We start from the raw sequence: 19,848 nt of genomic DNA on the forward strand, positions 1-19,848 counted from the left end.
ACCTACATGCCATCACAGCTTGTGTCTGGTTAGTACAAATACAATGAAGATACAAGGCGCGGTCTATGGAGGGCGCATCAGTGACGGCGAACTCACTTAAGATTTGAAACAGAGAAGCTCGCAAAGAAAAAGCTATGTAAAATAGATAATCCCTGCAGCCTGAGGCTTAGCCGTGACAGTATCTAGATGGTAGAAGCTGATGAAGACCATCAGATTTCGATGAAAGTGGCAGTGGCTAAGATTTTCGCACTGCTTTCACGTAACTTCTGAGCTCGGAAATGAATTCAGGTGGCCTTATACCACATCGCAGTTCAGATGAATATTATTATCAGAGTTCAACGTGAACGCCCGTATGTCATAGAGCTCCGCTAAGACATCTCCTGATAATAAGAACCAGTAATTACACGCGGAAACGGACGATAATAGCTTCCCAAAATTGAGGGAGGAGGAATATCATAACCATCATCCGATAATTCCTCGGTGTCAATTTGTGAAAACTCATCTTCAGTTTGCGATTCATCAGCTAAGCTTGAACTTGCAGCGGATTTCTGGGATGATCCAGAGTGAGAGTGTTGATAGGGAGATTCCTGGGATGATCCAGGGTGAGAGAGTTGATAGGGAGATTCTTGTTCATCAAGATGCGAAGTTGAAGCGACGGGCTCTGCACCAGAGTGGAAATCATTGTGGGCGGGCCTATCGTGAACTAGGCGGGGACCTGCCATCGTGGCACTTGAGAAAATGCGTAAATCGCTCATAGAATGATCAGCACCTTTGCGGCGTTTTCGTGAGGGCTGAGCAGCGATATCATCATCACTGCCCTCGCCTTCATACTGATGGCTTCTTTTGGGGCTGGGCGAGGACACGACCTCTGCCTTTCTTTTCCCCGAAGCACGTTTCGCCCTGATCTTCTTGGGCAATTCGTCCAGAGGCCGTATCGTCATCTGAATCTGAGTCCGACCCCGACTCCGACTCCGAGGCTTGAGAGACACCCGCACACGTGCGAGAAGGCCGCTCTGCCTGTGGACTTGATCCGTCTAGGTCACCGGCTGTATTCATCTTCATCTTCCCCCTCACCATCGTTGACGACAAAACCATCCCGCATATAGTCTTCACCCCGGCTCCACAGACACACGTCATCCCATGGTCCCAGAAGTTCTCCTGCGGAATTTTGCACATTCGCCAGTTTTCTTCTACGGTATGGCCGTCGGTGGGTCGCGCGATGCACTATCAGGTGCCACTGGAAAAAACCGCGACTCACCCACTTAAAATCGCTATGCTCCGGTCTCAAACAAAATTCAATAAAACCTCGCCGCTCGTAGGCAAGGCTGAGCGTGTGAACCTCGATATTTATTCCCAAACCAGATATGAACTGAGCCTGGTGATTTGTTTTGGTATACCTTGTCCAGGTAACGACGATGTGCCTTCACCAGGCTTTGGTACTGCGGCAACGATATATATAGGAGTGAAAATGACATGAGAATAGACTTACCCAGGATATAATTAGAAAACGAGGGGCGAATAACCGACCAAATGTAGTCTTCTGGTACTTCGTCGAGTCTTTTGTTTTTATGCTTTCCGAAGGTACAAGGTGTAGGCTTCAGGAGTTTGGAGTTCTTCATATCGATCATTGGCCTCTTTGAAATCCGCATACTGCAATTATTTTCAGTGACAGTCGTATCCACTATACTGAGTTCTCACCCAGCGGAAGCGTTGGCATCCGGCTCCTGTTGCCCACAACCTGTAGTCAGCAGGGATGTCATCGAGTCGTTTACCAGCGTGTTCACCGAACCCAACAATATATGCTCCAGGATCATTGTCAAGTTCTTCATCGTCTGCTGGATTTGCATTGACCGTATGCGCCATGGTGGTATTCTGAGTGAAGATGCGACATATCAGTTTCGCGATCCATGTTACGACGAGCACGTGATAAAAGTACTCCTAAGTCCTGCCAAGCTGCCTGAACTATCTGGACAAACCTCACAACTAGGGTATCCATCCTTCCAGAACTCTAAAGTGATCCTGTGCGCACTGAAGTTATATGCCTATCATGGACACAAGCTGTATGGGCGAGGCGCAGATCGGATTGCGCTCTTAGGTCGAGTGAAGTTTGAACCTTGATCACTCTTTAGAGTTTGAAGCCACCAAAGCCTCGGGAACAGATCCTCATTCGACAGCGCATGCATTCTCATAGGTAGATAGATGCTATTCCCGAATACATGGCGTTGAATTGTGTCATGCAGTCCTCCTTGTTTAGCAGTCGGATCCCAAAAGCTCGCAGAGGACTTTTCAGGGTCGACTAAAGGCAAGGATACGGAACGCACGAATAACTCTGGAGAAATCTGATTTGGTGAGCTGTTGACAAGAGGGAGCAAGAGGGCCGTGCAGTCACGTCCTTTGGTGTCGACTACACTGTCTTGTCGTCGTAATGGACCGTCACATCTGACCAGTCAGCAGACACTGACTCCAACACGCGTCAAAATTTTATCTCGCACGCAGGATAAGTTACATTACCGTATTGGTTGCCGAATTGACCGTCAGTGGTCTCGTGCACTTGCGCCACTCGGTGTATTGAGTTGTACTGAAAAAAACGCGTTCATTAGTGGCTGGAACCAGGAAGAAGTGTTTTTGAATGACTTGGTCTTGAATTCAGGTTTGCCTGTGTGAATGGATCACGATGTCGTGCAGATTAAGTTACATGGTTTAAGTAATTTAATTTAGTGAATTTGTGGAAAACGTGTTCCGAACATTAATTGCTGAGTAGTTTAGGGGTGATTGTATCGGCGGAGGATGTAATTATACTCTTTCTGACGCCCAAGACTTATCGATGGCATCGATAACACTGGTCTGAGTGTCTCGTGAGACCGCCATCAGCGCAAAATTTCCCGACGCTTGCCTTATATGGTATAGTTGCTCCGCCAAGACTCCCGCCCCTATCCAAATTTGGAAATCCCGCCCAGCGCCATCAATGATTTGGCGTCTAACCTTGAATTGTGACCATATACGATGGTATTCGCTGTCGACTCCCGCCCATAACTTCCGTATTCATCGGTCTCCTACTCACGATGACAAACGTAAGCGCTCAAGTAACTTCCCGACGACGCTCCCTGGTACGTTATAAAAGACGGCGTAAGATACTGGTCGAGTCACTGCGTTTCCATCCAAGTCCCCCTCTCCTAATTACTCCCCGACTAAACTCTACAACGATGCACTATCGTATGGGTTCCTCTTCCTCTTCACACAGCCACAAGTCTTGGGGCTCAACATCGGCATCCCCGGTGCCGACCCCAAACACGCCGAACCTACATTCAGTTTCGCTCCCGATACCAATTATCAACGCACCCCACCTCCATACGGTGTCCCTCCCGCACCCTAATGCACACTTGCACCAACCCCCTGTATCGCGTATGTGTTTCTTCTCTTCATTCATATGTTGCACAGTGTTCATATCTGTTGCTTCTTAGACCAACATTTTCCCACGGCCCACTCTTCCATGATAGTCTTGCACCCCCTCCTGAGTCGTGGTCCCAAATATTATGTTTAATACCACGCTAGGACCTAGCATTTGTGCAACTGCGACCAGACTGTCCGCCTAACAGGATTTGGGAGTTTGCGGTACAACCGAAAGTCTCTCGTATGACCATTATTATTTCCGAGCTTCCCGCTTGGATAATAGAAGTTGTGAACCCTCACGGCATCACCGTGAATGATGTCCTGCTCAAGATACGGGAAACCCTCAACCGAGGTGTTACATCACACGAGATGCAAATGCACAGACCTTCCCATGCGGTTAATGCCGCCATCGATTCTTTCAGGGCTAGGTCCCGTGCAGACCAGCGCGAACATGCGCTGGGTGTAAAACGTTTGGACTTTTTGGGCCCAAAAATCTTCTTCGCTGGCCTCACTAGAGCTAGAGATGGTTCGGATAGCTGGAATATCCACTTCTCCCAGAATGTTTGATTCTCGCCCTGCGCATCGGCTTATCACATGTCATCTCTAACGCATCGGACTTCAGTATATCGGACTCGCTTCAACGGACTACAATTGGACTTCATCACTGCCAACTCTTCCTTTATTTTGTAATATCGTTCGTCATCACGACCCACTCACTTTTGCATAAACCACACCCTACTCACGTGTTTATCGCTATCATGGACTACAATTGGACTTCGGAGTCACTGCCAGTTCTTACTTCACTTTGTATCACTTCTGCATATCTCCCCTACTCACATTTTTATCGCTATCTTGCTATATCTCCCACTGCAATGTTTTCGATTTACCGGAACGGACTAGTCACGTATACTAGGACACTTGTACCTTTACAACCCACTCAATCCCCCACAATGCAATGTATTTGTATCATGTATATGATTGGTTTGAAGCAGCCAATTAACCAAGTGGAACGAATTCTTGTTTCGCTAGAAGGTTGATCATTGACCAACATTACTATCTTTCGAGGCGCTCGAGTCACTCCTGAGTAACAGCAGCAACTGGATTTGAGCTAGACCCAGAACAAACATTTAGTACTTATCAGTCCCAATGACGCCTGCGCCAATCGCTGACAACGGTTTCATCAATTAAATGGTGAGCATGATGGAAGTCCAGAAGTGAGGGATAATAGCGGTAGCCAGACCCACATATCTACCGATATAAGCTTCCAGTGCCTGATGGATGGCTCAAATACCTGCGGACCGCGAGTACAGAGTCCGAGGAGCGGCTGTTGCTTGGCCTACCAGCCCCAAGACAGGCACTTGAGTTATAAACAGGCCTCAAAGTCAGTGGCGTTACAGCGGTTTTATTGAGCGCAGGGGTCACTCAATGAGACGGATTGGTAGCTGTGCCTGTTCGCAGCAGCATTGCTAATTAACCGGACTTCGTAATTTTCATCTGGATCGACTTCAGGACGTTACATCTTCATTCACCTCGCATCTCCATTCTGTTTCCAGCGTAGTTTAACAGTGTAAAGGCGTTAGGGTAATTAAGTCACTATGCATGTGCCATGTTTATATCTGAAACGTTTGAATAGAAACATGTCCCAGAAAACAGAATGTGGTCATCATACGGCAATATACCCTCCACGAGTCGACCGTTGTGGTCGAACCGTTGAACATAGATGAGATACAACGTCTTGCAACATGTATGGCACTTCGCGCCAGAAATCTCGATGTCTACGCAGATGTTAGGGCGTGCTCCAGAAAAAGAATTGTGATGTACTCACGGTATAAGATCCACGCCGCGAGCACCATATGTGGAATAGTTGTAGTATGCACCCAGCGTGAGATACGAACCGAATGCTAGAAGAAGGCTGGAAAATAAGGAGTCAGTCATGTTCCTTCTGTATCAACACTATACCACTCACACAAGGAAGAAGAACCCAAGTCCACTGCCTCTCTTCGCTGGTTTCTCGTCGCTCTCTCCACCGCCTTCATCCTCTTGTGGTGGAGGTTGGTCATCCGGCAAACTACACGCCGAGGGTGTACTCCAATCAACACGTACTACTCCGTTCTCATATGAGACGAGTTTGGGTTCGGGGTCTGCATCCTCGGCACAAAAGAGAGAGAATACGATAGACTGGGAGTCTCCAGAGGAGGGGTATGGGGACCCGTGAAATGTCAAGGAGAGACCTTTCAGTGCTGTTACATTTGTTGAGTATGCATAACAAAAATCAGACAGAAGCTCCACATACAATTAAGCTGTGAATATTCTGGCTCAAGGGTGGTCGTTGACGCGACAGGTATGACAGCAATCACCCGGTCTGCGTCGTCCTTCCTGTTCGTCTTCCTCAAACATGCCCTTGTCCCAGCTTTGCACTGCGGATTCATGTTAACATCGACAGGGTTGAGTCATCATGAATTGAACTTGCCTGGTCGTCGTCTGGCACACCATCCATTGGTTCCAAGTCCTTGCATAAATTGAATATGAGCTCATCCACCATAGTTGTGGGCGGCGTCTCTCGTGTTCTGGACAGTGTGTGCGAGCCCTCCAGCGGCGTAAGGTCCCATTTCAACCCTCCAGTGGTCACATGGCAATCAAAGTCTTCTGCCGTTACAAGAACTGTGTAAGATAATAACAAAAGTAAGGATAACAGAGTGGAAGGTAATGACTGAGGTATGAACCGGAGAATCATGGCTATGGGACCAGGGGAAGATGATGAAGTTAAGGGCAACAACGGTGAACAAATCGCAAGTGGTGCTTGAATTACGTAAGACACGCGTGCGCGTCCTTAAATGTCATCTCCACTTGGGCAGCTACATCAATCACTCACCACTGAACTAACAAGTTTGTAGGAAATCGAATCGAGCATGGCAGGGCTGGAACAACTTGTACATATGATATACCATGAAAGGCAGCAGGAAGGATCAAATCTTTGTGCGCAGCATGCGCTCAATTCATTACTTCGTATGTGCCTCATCATCTATCGCTCGATGCTAGTGTTCATTGACTTTCGTTCGCCATTTCCAGAGGGAAACTATGTTTGTATCCTTCTTTCAGTTGGAAGTCGTATACTCATCTGTGTGATCGCCATAGTTCTCAGCGCCCGATCTCTCTGAATTCGCTCGGAAGTTGGATGCGCTGGAGCAGTCATCGCGTTATGACGACGCCAATCGAGCACGTACTAGTACCAATATGGATGATACAGGCAATTTATTTCGGATTTTCAGCTGTATGAAGCACTAATGATTCCTCAGGATTTTTCTCCGTGCAAGTGTTAGAAGAGGCACTCAATATCTGGAATCTCAGGTTTGTCCAATTGATGTTTCATCATATCTGGTGCATTACCTTATAATATCTGCTCTAGCCTCGTTCGCTGGCGCTCTGAAGCTATGAGGCCATATCAGAATGAGCCGCAGTATGTCCGTCCACCATGAGTTATCATCTCTCGTTGCTCATCGCATTGTCCTCCCACAAGTAACCAAACCGCATTCGTACTCAACCAGAATCAGCACTGGTACACGTTGCGACGATTTGGAGATCTCTCTGTCCCAGGTGATGGCCACTGGTTCAACCTCGATTCCAATAAACGTCGGCCACAATGGATCAGCAAACTCTACCTTGGCATGTTCTTGCAACAAGCTGAGAGCGACGGATACTCTGTCTTTACAGTCACACAGATCGATCCAGATTCACCCTCTCAACTTCCCCACATAGACGCAGATGATATCGCATCTACTTTCCCAGACCCTACCTCGGCTTCATCATCACCCCGGGATGACGTGGAGCCTGGTTTGGAGAATGAAGATATGGAGCTGCAAGCAGCCTTGCAGGCATCACTGGCTGGGGCTGGAGAACCAGGTGGTTCATGGTCTATGCCGGTTTCCTACCCTCCTGCGCAGAGTAGTCTATTCGCCTCAGACATTCGCAGATCGGGTTCAACGAGAGGAGTTATGCCAGGCATTCCTCCCAACCAAGACCCGTATGGAAACGCTGACGTTGACCCAATTACTGCTTCCATGGAGCGTGATCGTGTGCTCATGGAGCGCATGCGGTATGAGCAAGAATTGGGGTTCAGACAGCAGTACGAGGAGGAGGCTGCACGGTTTAGAAGTCGGCAGCCGCCACGTGGACCACAAGCACGAGATGACAGTGAAGAGGAGCATTTCCGTCGTGCAATTGCGGATTCGCTAGCAGAACGGCATGCCAGAGGAGAACTTGACGACAATGATGATGATGATGATCCCGAAGACTTGGACTACGTACCTTCTCCCCAAGCAAGGATGCCATATAGCACGGGGCAACTGGACCGAGTTTATGATGATGACGATGCCGACTTCCAGGCTGCGTTAAAAGCATCATTGGAGAATGCACCATCTGAATTCACCCCTCTTCCGGTACAACCACTTCGAACACGACAAGCACCTTCGCCTCACATCTCAGCAGCTGTTGAGGATAACGAGATTGACAATCAATCTGAAGCGGATACTATTACGATCGCATCCGAATCGGAAGCATCAGGAGAGTCTGTCAGTGTGGAAGAGATGCGTAGAAGAAGACTCGCAAGATTTGGTGGCTAACAGTCATACAACTAGCAAGTGCGTCATGTTAAAAATTACAATCTCTCCTCCATATAATACAATATGAGACACAAATTGAAAGAACTGAACTACTTCTCCGCACCACCCAAGCCCATAGCGTGCTTGGCCTTCTCCGCCAAGGACTCCTACAAAATTCCGTCAGTCACAAATTGATGAGATGGCTGTTTAGCCTCAGGTCACCTGTCCTTCGTTGGAATTCCCGCTCACGGTATCACCGGCCTTCTGGGTGGTGGACTTCTCGCTCTGAAAGCAGACCGTCAGTGTCAATCAGAACCCTAAGTCATTTTAGGGGCTACCTGCGGTTGAAGAGTAGAAGCAACCGAGTCGGACATTCCTTTGACCTTGTCGCCAGCCTGCTCGGTCATCGACTTCTGAGACTCGGGCTAAGACAGTGTCAGGCGCAAGAATAAATTCCAAGGAGAAATTGTTCGGACCTTCATAGCAGTAGCAGCCTTGTCGGTCATAGATTGACGTCCAGTGTCAGCCATTATGATGATGATATTTGATTGTGAGTGTAAAGTTATATGTGGTAGAGAGACAGAGAAGTTGGGAAAGAAAAGCGAATATCCTCGACCTTATATACCCTTTGGAAGTGACGGGAAAGCTGTGCAAGCCTGCAAGGTGACGCCGGTATGACGTTGTTGGAGAGTCAATCATTTCGCCTTATTTGGCGAGTGGTCAGAATGACGCGGGGTCGTTGCGTCTTTGAATCTGCGACACCGCTGATCATAAATTGTTTTTGTCAGCACCTATATATGTGACATATCAAATCGTTTCAACGGGTGCGTAAAACAGTGCATAGTGCTAGACAAAGTACTAAATATTCCTATGGTGTAGTAAATGCGTTGAAGATGGTGTGGTCAAGCTCAACCCATTTGTCACTTTAGCTTTGTCTTCGTCATGTTCTAACTCAGTGAGTTTCCTCAGATACGGTACTGTCTGACACAAGAATTAATGATGTCCATGATAGCCTTCCGCACTGTCTCGTTCGAGGACTTGACCTCGTGAGTTATTTTCATCTTAGATGGTTGAAGCCCCTGACATTGTTCAACCACCGGGTGCAGCACGCTTCATCACCCAGAGGCTTAGTATAAAGAAAGTGTTCTGCGTGATTGGACTTCCAATACGCACGTAGCAGGTAAATCTTACTGGCGCCTTGCAGTCATAAGTACTATTGGCTAGTCATGCACTGCGACTTCGTTGAAAAATTGGATTTTGAGTAAATTTTTCTCCCATCGTGGTCAAGATACATCTCCATCTGTGGATTTTCTCGAACTAGCCCTCACAAACATGGTACTTTTGGACACCTTTCATTTATGTCTGTGTTGGTCTGACTGCAGCTTCCTAGAAGGTCCTAAAACCGTTCTTTCGGCTTCAAAGACCTCCAGGGACTAGGACGGCCACTACAATAGCGTTCCTCAGCATAGTATCCGGGCATTTGGCCGTGGGTACGGCGCATTGACTCGAACATCTAACCAGGCAGTGAGCTGCCAAACCCCGAGCTGACCTGTCAGTGGGACGGAAACTATTTACAGAGCTCATTTCGCAAACTGTCTAGGAGCGGCGATCGAGGCCATAGGTCTGATTATACAAGAAAGATCTGTATTTCCTTGCGAGTCTCTTCACCTTCATTACTTGGGTTTGGATTGATGGCTCCTTGGATAGCCGGAGGACAGCCAGAATGAGGTGAAATTCTTGAATAACGCAAAGCTAGTTATTATCGACTCTGAGTGATGCCATATTGGTGAGCTTGTCGGGCTTCATTTGCTTTCCCTTGCTGATATTCTGTAACTAGGGAGGGTTAACCGTACAGGGAGATGACTTCGTGCAGGTGGCAGAGATGATGAAAATTTTGGAGGATCCTTGGGTTCAAGCTACTCCAGAAATCGTCTATAAAGCCGTGCATGTGAATGAAGTGTGTAAGCGAGTCATGTAAAACGATCTCAAAAGTCTGGTGATACCGCAAGCAAGATTGGATAACATCAATTGATCGATCGAAACAATGCACCCGCCCTGCTGCTGTATTCCACCGAAACAGCTTAATCAGTGAGTGATCACGGTCGCCGTTCACCACACGCCAATGCTGAGGAACTTCAATCAGTGTTATTCTATTCTTAGGTGGCTCGTGACCATTGCCCATCTCGACTACTCATGGTGTTTGTCGGACCGCCAATGTGAGGTCAATACACGCGTGACATAAAAGCATAGGGCCGCTGTACAGAGTAGCATCATCTTCGCTCTTAGGCTCTCCTTCGTACAGACAGCAAATCAGTATTACCACTACGGTCGCTTCGAATTAGCAGGAGGAGTACTCCCTGGTGCCGTAACCGCATACCGGACACACGGAGTCCCAAAGAATGACAAAGTCATTGTTTTCCCGACATCTTTTGGGGTAAAACTGTCGACGAGGTCCTTCCAGATAGATATTTCGTGGTAACATTCGCGCTTTGCTGTAATCTAACACGGTAAGTTCTATGATTGCATATTTTACCCCCTTTCTGACGGCCCGTTAGCCTGCACCTTATGGTGACCCGTACCTCCCATTCATGTCCTACAAAGATAACATGTAAGTTACGAAATTATTTGCAATTAGAATGCAGGCTCACAAAGAACACGCTGCATGTAGCTCATGTTGTGGGTGCGTCAATTGGGTCCTAGTTTGTAGAGTCACCGATCACTGAATCAACCTTGAACCGTTATCTTTCAGAACTGGGTGACGATAGCATTGGGACATAACCGGAAAGGTCAATGTTCGCCGAGTATGGCTTCGCAGCCAAGGCTGAGACATAAGCTGAACAAGGACCCACGAACATGCCGATTCAGATCATAGTACACGCGCTGATTCTGGGCTGCATCCTGCCTCGTGTGCGTCGTGTGCTGCATATGTGCGTAATGAGTCCGGTGTATGACGATGCCACATTTGAGAGACTTGGGGTCCGACCATGTGCACATATTATCGGATCACAGAGCTTTTTCCCTCCCGCACCAAGATCGGTCGATAAGTTGTTTACTTCACAATCGCGTAAGCACTTGGCGGAAACAACTGGTAGTCGGCGAGCCCTCGATCAAACAGCATTTATTCACCGAAGGTCTGGCCCATCGAATTCCCTTGTTCGCAGAACCCTTGATAATTTACTCAGCAAAAGGCAAATACAGATATGTGACTAAGTACGATTCAATGACCGTGAAGGGTATATGGGTAAATGTCCAAAGAGTCATAGCGAATGGTCAACAGTAGTAGCCATAGACGGCTCTGTAGTATCATCGTTTCCTCCAAGCTCATGGTGCCGCCGCCGTGCAGATCGTAAATAGCGGGAAAAGCGATTTTGTTGGACCGAGGGTGCTTGGCTGATACGCCGGTTGGAAGGAAACACAGAAAGAGCATCACGATCACCCGCGTCCCCTGACAACATCGTCTCAAGAGCGTGAAAGTCTGTCGTCCGTTAGTAAGAGGTATCGCGAGCTCACTAGGTAAGACTCACCTTGTCGACATATTGGGCAAGAACTGGAAAGCTCTAAAAGCCATGGATCAACGCACGTCTGGTGGAAACGATGTTTTCCTTCGCAAGGCAATACCCTAAGCTCGTCACCCTCCTCAAAGTCAACGATGCAGATGGGACATGTCTCACGTCCGATTGCCTCTGGCATAAGCGGATCGACATCCCGTGCTGAAGATGATGGCGCTTCGGAAGTAGCAGGTATTTGTGGAGGTGTCAACCGAGGTACAGCTCGTGCATCGGACTGCGCATCCTCCTGACCATGCACATTTGCTGTGGCACCAGTAGTAGAACTCTCGTTGATCTCTCCCACTGATTGTGATGGTTGCCGGACTGCCTGACTGAAGATGGTGTCCATCTCCACTGCATCGCTTGATTGTTGCAATGTTGTATCAGCATCCACCGGAGGCGATTCAACGTCTTTGGGACTTGGATAAGTGGTATTCGGCGCAGTGCCAAACCTCACAATGGGAAACGTGTCCAAAATGGCCCGTCCAAGGCCACCAGCTCGGCTTTGGCTACCGCCGCGTGCACCACGGAGATCACCATTTGCAATTCGGGGACCATATCTCTCGGGATGGCGTAAAGCCCTGACTGCCTGAATGGTGTTTAGACCAACAAGAAGCAATAGTGCGATGCAACATACCCCTGAGATGATGACGACGCAAAATAAAGCTGAAACACAACCGGTGATAGCATACAGAATGATCCTGTAATCAGATTTAGCCTGTAACTTAGATACACTATCAAACTGTTCCCACATAGCTAAACCTGTTTCTTTTTTACTACCTTGATTCGCAGTCGAACTAGTGGAGCCATTATTATTGCCACTCGTCCCCGTAGAGTTGGTTCCTGTCGCATTGTAAGCTTGCAAGGTTGCAAGTAGATAGCCAGGAACCGTAGGATAGCCTGACGTTATAAACTGGCTGATAGTTGTTGCGGATGCGTTTAGGGTAGTTGCATCGAAGTTCCCATAAAGAGATAGATTCGTGGGTCCATCTTGCCCGAACTCGTATTGAATGTTTCTAATGACTCATAAACCAGGCCTACATAAACATGCAGAGTCAAACTCACCTCGAGACCGATATCGACTGAGTTGAGAATATATCGAAGACTTGGTCAAAATTCGCGGGATCAGCATACTCTTGGTTGATGAGACACGTGTTAGAATAAAGAGAATACAGAAGCTGCAATGAAGGAATTGGCATTGTAACTGTCAACATGCAAGCAACCGAACGTTCTTACGTACAGCAGATTGAGCACCTGAGCTGTTCGCCATCGTGAATATATCGACTTCTTCAGAGAAGTTCGTCGAATTAGCATCGCATGATACCAGAGCTATCCAAGGGGTGGTTGCTGCGAATATCTGTATGAGCGTCCCCGCCGAGTCGATAAAAGATGCACGCCTACTTGACTCGTTCATTGCTAAACTCTCAGTGAAGTGTACAAGTGCCCCCTGCTAAATGATGAGATTGCAGTCAGCTCATACTACTGATATATATGCACCTTGGTAGTACCGTTGCTATCTGCGCCCACAAGCTGATAGGACACGTACTCCCAATCCGAGCTAAGAAAGCAACCCAAGCAACCAAGCGGAGCAGCTCAGAATGTGAACGCGGAAGGCGCCCTGGAGAGTCTCACCCGTTCGGGTACCACTGAAGAATCAACCTCGATGCATTCATGCCATTTATCTGGCTCGTTTCGTTGGAAGGTTGCGCTGGTATGTAGCCGTAGGCTGAACCCATGAAACTCGAGAACACAGACAGGAGGACTTGAAGCAACACAGCATGGAATAACATGACGGTCAGTGAGAGGAAATGCGGAGAACGTCGGCCTTGATGATTTTGAGTTTGAAATTGATGATGAGCTTGTCATTCACGTTTGCCTCAGTGAGGGCGCGAGGCTTTTGCCAATTGCTTACTAGGTTAGATCAGGGTTAGATTAGGTCAAGCTTAGGTCAGTGGTCATTATACTACACTAATTAGGGATGGCGCTCCTGACAAATACGAATGTATAGACTTGGTCTGATTGCTACGCTCGACGAACATAATAAACGTATCAGATACTCGGTACAAAAGAACAACTATTCAACCTTCTCGGACGACCTCTTTGACTGACTCCGCAAATATCTGACAACCTTTTTGCAGATCGCCCTGCGAGATATTCAGAGGCGGTATGAACCTGATGACTTCATATAATGAAGTCGTGAGAATTAAAAGCCCCTTCTCCATGCAGCGCTTCGTAACACGACTTGCGAGGTTCTTCGGCGCGGATGAAACCAGTGCGGGATCGTTTGGAGAGTACAATGGGGATGCAAACTCGACAGCAATCATCAGGCCCTGGCCCCGGATATCGACGACCATGCTTCCTACTTCTGGGTCATCACGGAGGGACTTCAAGGATGTGAAAAGTTCGCTCGAACTAGAAACTGTGAGATAACAGAATTCTGGATCGCTTATGTGGTGATCTTACCGAGCAGAAACATTATCGAGCACCTTCTCTTCACGGAAGGCGTTAGCGACGGCCACCGCAGCGGCGCATGATACAGCGTTGCCTGCATATGTGCCTCCCTTAAAATGCGCGATCAACGGGACGGGAAAACACGGGCTAGTGGAAATGAACTAACCATGGAACCCGGCACTAGCTTATCCGTAAGTTCCTTCCTGCTGACTACACCACTCAATGGGAATCCGTTTGCAAGGCCCTATGGTCAATCAATGATTCAATCAGCCATGACTGATGCAGAAATCCACTATACCTTTGCGATTGTCAGGATATCGGGTCGGACACCACTATATTCAACATTGAAGTATTTGCCAGTCCTACCGAATCCACTCTGTACCTCATCTACAATAAGGAGGATGCCGTGTTTGTCGCAGACGGCACGCAATCCTTTTAGGAAGGATGCGGGGGCTGGTACATAACCACCCTCTCCAAGTACAGGCTCAACGATTATGGCAGCTGTGTCCCTGGGAGCTGTTTGTTGTTTGAGAACTAGATCTAGTTGATACAATGAGAGTCGGACGAGCTCTTCTTCACTCGTATTGATTGGTAATCCCAATTGGTGCCAGTACGGGAACGGTATGGCGAATACCCCAGGCTACGATGATGTTAGTCCAGTCGCTAACGTCCTGAACACCAAAATTACCATCAACGGAAAGGATCCTTCACTATAGATCGTCTTGCTCTTCGTAACAGCCATGGCACCAAACGTTCGACCATGATAGCCCCCTGCGATGGCGAGAATTCTTCATAAGTTCTGCGTTGCGCGAGTACTCACCGCCAACTTACCCTGCATGCCGATAATGTTCTGCCGACCAGTAATTTGTCGTGCCATCTTGAGGGATGCTTCAATGGCTTCAGAGCCTGAGTTCCAAAAGAAGAACGAGTCAAGCGAGGGATCAGGCATAATTGGAAGGAGTTTCTCGATGAGGCGTAAGTAAGGGCCATGGAATGAGATGCTGCACTAGAAGAATACAAGGGTGAGTTTATCTCAAACAGTATTTTGAAGTTAGAACACACCTGAGCATGTACAATGTTCACGCATTGATCTGCTGCAGCTTTGGAAACCTTCGGGTGGCAATGACCTAGCGTTGCGTGTCATCATAGAACTTCCAGTGAATGATTCACTGTGGAGCGCATGGCAACTCACCAAGGTTTGTCACACCGATACCACAGCTGAAATCTAGCATCCTACGCCCATCCTCAAAGGTCACGTACGAACCCTCACCCTTCGCCATGACAGCTTCTGTGAGGCGGCCAAGGCCTCTGGCGACATGCTGTTGTCCAAAGGCGACGAGGGAATCGGCAGAGGTAGTCATCGCCCGCGAATGTAATTTGGGCTTGCTACCTGCAGAAACGACATGCTCACAAGGTCGGGCATGATCGTTTCTGAGATGTCACGGTTTAGTAACCCAAGGTAACTATAGAGGCGTGAAATGTCTACCTAATCACCGGAGATACAGAACATTTGGCGACGCCAGAACTGCCTGTTGAACGTATGGCCCTTGTGCATGTAGATACTCTGTTAAGAAGAGGCATCTTGCTATCCGTAGTAGATTCGTAGTGTAGTTTCGAAGGTCAAGTTGAGGTATGTCGACGAAGCGAAGTACGATCTTGGAGCTCTGGAGTCTTCGAGCTTTAAGTTGGAGTGTATGACTCAAATATCGCCGTGTGATGTAAAAGAACACGTTCAGTAGTTCTAATTATAGCACGCGGGGTTGATAGGGGTTTCACTTCGACTCGTGTAAGCTCTGTGTATTGAATTCGATGGAAGAAAAGATGCTGTTCCGAAATATCACTGGCATAAAAAATGGTGCAACTCTAATACTTGCACTGAATCATTGGGGGAGAAGGGCTTAACAAGACGACTGCAGCACCAACTTGAATCACAAGAGCTTGCCGATGGGAGTAAAGCCATCAAAGCCGCTCTGCGTCCTATCGTAAATTACGCGGCCACGCAAAACTGTTTGTTGCACAACTCCATTTAGCACCATCCCTTCGTATGCGGAGAATTTGTTCTTGAAGTGGAAGTGTTCCTTTGACACCTGACGACATTAACGTTAAAGAATGACTTGGCAAGATTGAAAGTGTTTATATTATACCTTGAACTCAGCTGCAGGGTCCCAGATAACGAGGTCGCCATCATGCCCTACTGATAACCGCCCTTTGGATGACGAAAGCCCGGCATGTTTCGCGGTTTCTTCGCTTGTCCAGCGAATAATCTGACCGAGGGTAATGCCCCTCTTTTGGCCTTCTGTCCATAGAAGGCTAAGGCCAAAGCCGAGACTGTTTATGCCTCCCCAGGCGGTCATGATATTACCCTCCTCGAACTTCTTCAACTCTGCTACACATGGACTGTGATCGGATACCACACAGTCAATGGTACCGTCTATCAATGCATCCCACAGTGCATCTCTGTTTGATTCGGAACGAATAGGTGGGCAGCACTTAAATTCAGGTCGGCCATGTGGTATGTCGTCCGCTGAGAGGCACAGATAATGGAAGCATGTTTCCACCGTCAGATTCAACCCACGAGAACGCGCAGCACGAATAATGGGAAGAGCGGTAGACGCAGATAGGTGGACGATGTGGCAACGAAGGGAGTTGTATTTCTCTTGCAAGACGGTAATAAGAGAGATAGCGTTGACCTCAAGCTCTTGAGGGCGAGAGGAGAGGAAGGTTTGATATGCTGTTGGATCGTGCTCCTCATGATTTTGCACTGAGCAGGAGTCGTCCTCAAGCTCTGCGTGGAACAATAGGACAGTCGATTGATCCTGCGAGAGAACAAAGTTAGCTAGCAGCTCACTGGGTCCTCATATGCAGTTTGACCTGGAGCTCTTTCATGTGTGCATGAAGATCATGCTCTGAGACAGAAGGGAATTCCTGGAAAAATGTTATGGGTCATTGAAAGATAGGACGCAATCTCTCACTCACCTCGACACCGCTTTCAATCAAAAAGCACTTGAATCCTTTGACTCCAGCAGCCACCAATGGTTTCAGGTCCGCCTTATTACCAGGATGAGCTGATCTCCTCAGGCAGTCTCGAACGCGCAGCTTGCCTGGTTCCCTGGAATAACTCCACCCCAAAAACCAACGTCGGCCCAGCACTGGCCTTGTGCAGTTTGTCGCTTGATCTCAAGGTTCCGTAAAGTGGTCGTGGGCGGTATAGAGTTTAAAGGCATATCCACGACCGTGGTGATTCCTCCTGCCACAGCTGCTCGCGTACCAGTCCAAAAGCCCTCCCAGTCCGTTCGACCAGGCTCATTTAGATGAACGTGGGCACTGCAAAGACATCCAAATGACAAGCTTTCTTGGGGATGCGGGACAAAACACTCACTCGACTAATCCAGGAAGAACAAACTTTTCGCCTGCATCAATGAATGTCGTCTCTCCACCCGGACTTCGTTCTGCATACACTGTTTGGATGTCTGTGATCTTACCTGTGTCGATGTTCACCGTGATCGTTGCTGGTTGCGGCTGATCTGAACCGGGCAGCAGGGTATTCCGGCTAGTCACAACTAGGGACTGGTTGCTCATGGTCTTATCGAAACGATCAACTGGTAGCACAATGTGATCGACTGCAGATACGATACAGATGATGAATGAACACTCACATCGTATGTACTACGATATGCGCAGTAGTGATCCAGGGTCAATATTGCTTCGTACTACTAGGTGCCCAGCCCAACTGGCTGGCAGTGTTCGATATCAACGTCTTGCTGGGCCCTGGCGCCACCCAATCAGTTAATCGCGGCTCTACCGTGTAAACTTCCTTCTATTGGTCTACCCAACCGCCACTGCTTGTACTCAGATAGTGTGATTTCAAGGACTTTCGACAATCACCAAACTAACACAAGTCGTCGCAAATTCGAGACTGCAAAGCTCCGCCCAGTTCACAACACACTGCACACAAGTAAGAATTGTCGCGTAAGTACCTATAGCAGCTCTCCGGAAGGTTGAAGACCTGTAAAACCATCTTGAAGTGCCGAATCGTAAGCCAATCTACCACGAACGAATGTTTTGTGTACGAGGCCCCTCAGAGTCATGCCTTCATATGGGCTCAACTTGTTCTTGAAGTACAAATGTTCTTTCGAGACCTAACACTCGATCGATTATCATTAGGGGAGCAGCAGCATGACTAGGATTCACCTTGAACTCTGGTTCCGGATCCCAGATCACTAAATCACCATCATGTCCCACTTTCAGCTGGCCCTTTGTACTAGACAGTCCCGCTAATTCAGCATTTTTAATGCTCATCCAACGTATGATCTGCCCAAGCGAGATGCCTCTCTTCCTTCCTTCCGTCCATAGAAGGCTTAATCCAAGGCCTAGGGAACTGACACCACCCCAGGCTTTCATGAAATCGCCGTGTTCAAGCCCCTTCATCTCAATGAGACAAGGACTGTGATCGGAGATTACACAATCAATGGTACCATCCACGAGAGCGCCCCAGAGGAGATTTCTGTTAAAGTCCTCGCGAATCGGAGGAGTGCATTTGTACTCGGTTGCGCCATCGGGGATGTCCTCTGCTGATAAACATAGATAGTGAAAACAAGTTTCAACGGAAAGCTTTGATCCGCAGTCCTTGGCAGCACGGATGATGGGTAAGGCGGCTGCAGCCGATAGATGGGCGATGTGACAAGAAACCGAGGGGTACATTGCTTGGAGGCGAGTGATGAGAGTGATGGCGTCCACCTCAAGCTCCTCAGGACGTGAAGAGAGGAATTCCTGGTATGACCTTGGATCAGGCCGGTGTCGAGCTGGTGAAGAGGCGGTCTGCATTTCAGCATGAAAGATCATGACAGAGTTCTTTGAAAAATGCTGCCAGTTAGAAGATAGCCATTGTTTTCATGCTCAACAAAGCCCTACTTCGAGATGGGACATGTGCGTATGAAGGTCACTCTCAGAAACGCAAGGGAATTCCTATGTGAAGCAAGCATAAACATAGATATGCACGAAATTCTGGCTTTGAATTACCTCGATGCCTGTATCGATCAAAAAGCACTTGAAGCCTCTGACGCCGGCGGATAAGAGGGGTCCTAATTCGTCCTGTAGACGATGAACGCCTGGCGCGCCGGGATCTACTGGTGCACTTACCTGATTCTGAGGAATCGCTCCTCCCCAAAATCCAACATCTACCCAACACTGTCCACGAGCAGAGCGACGTTTGATATCAAGGTTCCTTGGTGTAGTGGTGGGCGGACTTGAATCGACTGGCATATCAATTAGAGCGGTGACGCCCCCAGCAGCTGCGGCTTGTGTGCCGGTCCAAAAGCCTTCCCAGTCCTGGTTTCCGGGTTCCTCCAGATGAACATGGGCACTGTTATTATGGTAATTAGCAATAGTGCTTTGCAACGAAGAATGACCCTTACTCGACCAGCCCAGGAAGAACAACTTTGTCCCCAGCATCAACGAAATGTAGATCTCCGCTTTTCTTACACGCTTCATCGCCAATGTACTCCAAGCGGACTTCGATTATTTTGCCAGTCCTGAGGTCAACATTGATCGTCGCAGGTCGTGGCAGATCAAAATCAGGAAGTAGTACGTTGCGACTGGTCACAGTGAGAAGCATGATAACCTGCCTAGCTAATGGGCTACAGATGCAGTCGTGTTCTTACACGATTACATTAATAGACCGTTCAACTTGGGAAGTCACTGCGAGATGAAGTACGGGCTCATATCCAACGGGAATCGAGGATACTCGTGGCTAAAACACTGCGAGCACTTTGGATCCATGAGGGTTGCAAAGCCTCAGTCACGTTGAATTTTGAAAGATGGGCACACGGCAGTGATGCACAAACCTGACTTTTTGAAGTTTT

The 19,848-nt window shown here is 48.1% G+C and overlaps 11 protein-coding genes across 11 annotated transcripts; 3 read left to right on the top strand and 8 right to left on the bottom strand.

The window, feature by feature from the left end:
- Positions 1-368: 368 nt before the first annotated feature.
- On the bottom strand, positions 369-1,375 carry DFJ58DRAFT_911141 (uncharacterized protein; the record flags this gene model as incomplete). Its single annotated transcript, XM_041395221.1, has 3 exons — positions 1,259-1,375; positions 1,044-1,237; positions 369-1,017 (listed from the first exon to the last, which is right to left on the bottom strand). Exons 2-3 carry the CDS (start codon positions 1,100-1,102, stop codon positions 369-371), a joined length of 708 nt encoding a protein of 235 aa, XP_041248748.1. The 5' UTR covers positions 1,103-1,237; positions 1,259-1,375.
- Positions 1,376-1,566: 191 nt separating this feature from the next.
- Positions 1,567-1,863, bottom strand: DFJ58DRAFT_723053 (uncharacterized protein; the record flags this gene model as incomplete). The annotated part of the gene is made up of 2 exons (XM_041384945.1): positions 1,567-1,650; positions 1,699-1,863. 2 exons carry the CDS (start codon positions 1,861-1,863, stop codon positions 1,567-1,569), a joined length of 249 nt encoding a protein of 82 aa, XP_041248749.1.
- A 1,210-nt stretch (positions 1,864-3,073) lies between these two features.
- Positions 3,074-3,957, top strand: DFJ58DRAFT_911142 (uncharacterized protein; the record flags this gene model as incomplete). The annotated part of the gene is made up of 2 exons (XM_041395222.1): positions 3,074-3,402; positions 3,553-3,957. Exons 1-2 carry the CDS (start codon positions 3,373-3,375, stop codon positions 3,955-3,957), a joined length of 435 nt encoding a protein of 144 aa, XP_041248750.1. The 5' UTR covers positions 3,074-3,372.
- Positions 3,958-4,720: 763 nt separating this feature from the next.
- DFJ58DRAFT_678159 (autophagy-related protein 27) lies at positions 4,721-6,181 on the bottom strand. Its single transcript, XM_041383159.1, has 5 exons — positions 5,861-6,181; positions 5,684-5,807; positions 5,357-5,630; positions 5,216-5,302; positions 4,721-5,165 (listed from the first exon to the last, which is right to left on the bottom strand). Exons 1-5 carry the CDS (start codon positions 6,122-6,124, stop codon positions 5,054-5,056), a joined length of 861 nt encoding a protein of 286 aa, XP_041248751.1. The 5' UTR covers positions 6,125-6,181; the 3' UTR covers positions 4,721-5,053.
- Positions 6,182-6,214: 33 nt separating this feature from the next.
- DFJ58DRAFT_764928 (Josephin-domain-containing protein) lies at positions 6,215-8,085 on the top strand. Its single transcript, XM_041388724.1, has 6 exons — positions 6,215-6,396; positions 6,460-6,470; positions 6,526-6,637; positions 6,687-6,738; positions 6,797-6,847; positions 6,908-8,085. Exons 1-6 carry the CDS (start codon positions 6,300-6,302, stop codon positions 8,007-8,009), a joined length of 1,425 nt encoding a protein of 474 aa, XP_041248752.1. The 5' UTR covers positions 6,215-6,299; the 3' UTR covers positions 8,010-8,085.
- DFJ58DRAFT_764929 (heat shock protein 9/12-domain-containing protein) lies at positions 8,086-8,567 on the bottom strand. Its single transcript, XM_041388725.1, has 4 exons — positions 8,465-8,567; positions 8,327-8,413; positions 8,211-8,273; positions 8,086-8,155 (listed from the first exon to the last, which is right to left on the bottom strand). The coding sequence occupies exons 1-4, from the start codon at positions 8,516-8,518 to the stop codon at positions 8,099-8,101; spliced, it is 261 nt and encodes an 86-aa protein (XP_041248753.1). The 5' UTR covers positions 8,519-8,567; the 3' UTR covers positions 8,086-8,098.
- Positions 8,568-9,941: 1,374 nt separating this feature from the next.
- Positions 9,942-10,766, top strand: DFJ58DRAFT_854075 (uncharacterized protein; the record flags this gene model as incomplete). Its single annotated transcript, XM_041393863.1, has 5 exons — positions 9,942-10,076; positions 10,275-10,422; positions 10,544-10,596; positions 10,631-10,668; positions 10,738-10,766. The coding sequence occupies exons 1-5, from the start codon at positions 10,033-10,035 to the stop codon at positions 10,764-10,766; spliced, it is 312 nt and encodes a 103-aa protein (XP_041248754.1). The 5' UTR covers positions 9,942-10,032.
- A 339-nt stretch (positions 10,767-11,105) lies between these two features.
- DFJ58DRAFT_764932 (uncharacterized protein) lies at positions 11,106-13,452 on the bottom strand. Its single transcript, XM_041388726.1, has 9 exons — positions 13,169-13,452; positions 13,034-13,094; positions 12,938-12,983; positions 12,777-12,883; positions 12,602-12,714; positions 12,289-12,552; positions 12,174-12,237; positions 11,513-12,125; positions 11,106-11,463 (listed from the first exon to the last, which is right to left on the bottom strand). Exons 1-9 carry the CDS (start codon positions 13,324-13,326, stop codon positions 11,246-11,248), a joined length of 1,644 nt encoding a protein of 547 aa, XP_041248755.1. The 5' UTR covers positions 13,327-13,452; the 3' UTR covers positions 11,106-11,245.
- Positions 13,453-13,614: 162 nt separating this feature from the next.
- On the bottom strand, positions 13,615-15,348 carry DFJ58DRAFT_714018 (pyridoxal phosphate-dependent transferase; the record flags this gene model as incomplete). The annotated part of the gene is made up of 8 exons (XM_041383972.1): positions 13,615-13,948; positions 14,000-14,097; positions 14,154-14,231; positions 14,286-14,627; positions 14,676-14,758; positions 14,819-14,993; positions 15,050-15,114; positions 15,180-15,348. The coding sequence occupies 8 exons, from the start codon at positions 15,346-15,348 to the stop codon at positions 13,615-13,617; spliced, it is 1,344 nt and encodes a 447-aa protein (XP_041248756.1).
- A 567-nt stretch (positions 15,349-15,915) lies between these two features.
- Positions 15,916-17,566, bottom strand: DFJ58DRAFT_653348 (uncharacterized protein; the record flags this gene model as incomplete). Its single annotated transcript, XM_041381737.1, has 6 exons — positions 15,916-16,074; positions 16,132-16,803; positions 16,859-16,912; positions 16,964-17,057; positions 17,078-17,311; positions 17,367-17,566. The coding sequence occupies 6 exons, from the start codon at positions 17,564-17,566 to the stop codon at positions 15,916-15,918; spliced, it is 1,413 nt and encodes a 470-aa protein (XP_041248757.1).
- A 255-nt stretch (positions 17,567-17,821) lies between these two features.
- DFJ58DRAFT_42079 (allantoinase) lies at positions 17,822-19,823 on the bottom strand. The gene is made up of 6 exons (XM_041380308.1): positions 19,402-19,823; positions 19,127-19,349; positions 19,007-19,078; positions 18,899-18,952; positions 18,179-18,838; positions 17,822-18,126 (listed from the first exon to the last, which is right to left on the bottom strand). Exons 1-6 carry the CDS (start codon positions 19,599-19,601, stop codon positions 17,965-17,967), a joined length of 1,371 nt encoding a protein of 456 aa, XP_041248758.1. The 5' UTR covers positions 19,602-19,823; the 3' UTR covers positions 17,822-17,964.
- Positions 19,824-19,848: the final 25 nt, after the last annotated feature.

The sequence above is a fragment of the Suillus subalutaceus genome (genome assembly GCF_016647625.1).
Source record: "Suillus subalutaceus strain FC151 chromosome Unknown DFJ58scaffold_11, whole genome shotgun sequence".
Classification (NCBI taxonomy): Eukaryota; Fungi; Basidiomycota; class Agaricomycetes; order Boletales; family Suillaceae; genus Suillus; species Suillus subalutaceus.

Excerpts from the sequence above, each read along its gene's own strand:
- DFJ58DRAFT_764929 (XM_041388725.1), bottom strand. The coding sequence starts at position 8,518 with ATGGCTGACACTGGACGTCAATCTATGACCGACAAGGCTGCTACTGCT. Across the intron at positions 8,274-8,326 it reads CTTCTACTCTTCAACCGCAG|AGCGAGAAGTCCACCACCCA; the intron begins GTAGCCCCTAAA and ends GTCTGCTTTCAG. Across the intron at positions 8,156-8,210 it reads GGAATTCCAACGAAGGACAG|GAGTCCTTGGCGGAGAAGGC; the intron begins GTGACCTGAGGC and ends GGAATTTTGTAG.
- DFJ58DRAFT_764932 (XM_041388726.1), bottom strand. The coding sequence starts at position 13,326 with ATGTTATTCCATGCTGTGTTGCTTCAAGTCCTCCTGTCTGTGTTCTCG. Across the intron at positions 12,984-13,033 it reads ATAGCAACGGTACTACCAAG|GGGGCACTTGTACACTTCAC; the intron begins GTGCATATATAT and ends ATCATTTAGCAG. Across the intron at positions 12,715-12,776 it reads GCTCAGGTGCTCAATCTGCT|CTTCTGTATTCTCTTTATTC; the intron begins GTACGTAAGAAC and ends CCTTCATTGCAG.
- DFJ58DRAFT_678159 (XM_041383159.1), bottom strand. The coding sequence starts at position 6,124 with ATGATTCTCCGGTTCATACCTCAGTCATTACCTTCCACTCTGTTATCC. Across the intron at positions 5,808-5,860 it reads GTGTGCCAGACGACGACCAG|TGCAAAGCTGGGACAAGGGC; the intron begins GCAAGTTCAATT and ends ATGAATCCGCAG. Across the intron at positions 5,631-5,683 it reads AGAATATTCACAGCTTAATT|CACTGAAAGGTCTCTCCTTG; the intron begins GTATGTGGAGCT and ends CAAATGTAACAG.
- DFJ58DRAFT_764928 (XM_041388724.1), top strand. The coding sequence starts at position 6,300 with ATGGCAGGGCTGGAACAACTTGTACATATGATATACCATGAAAGGCAG. Across the intron at positions 6,638-6,686 it reads TACCAATATGGATGATACAG|GATTTTTCTCCGTGCAAGTG; the intron begins GCAATTTATTTC and ends ATGATTCCTCAG. Across the intron at positions 6,739-6,796 it reads CTCAATATCTGGAATCTCAG|CCTCGTTCGCTGGCGCTCTG; the intron begins GTTTGTCCAATT and ends TATCTGCTCTAG.
- DFJ58DRAFT_42079 (XM_041380308.1), bottom strand. The coding sequence starts at position 19,601 with ATGCTTCTCACTGTGACCAGTCGCAACGTACTACTTCCTGATTTTGAT. Across the intron at positions 18,953-19,006 it reads TGATCGATACAGGCATCGAG|GAATTCCCTTGCGTTTCTGA; the intron begins GTAATTCAAAGC and ends TGCTTCACATAG. Across the intron at positions 18,127-18,178 it reads ATCCGGAACCAGAGTTCAAG|GTCTCGAAAGAACATTTGTA; the intron begins GTGAATCCTAGT and ends ATCGAGTGTTAG.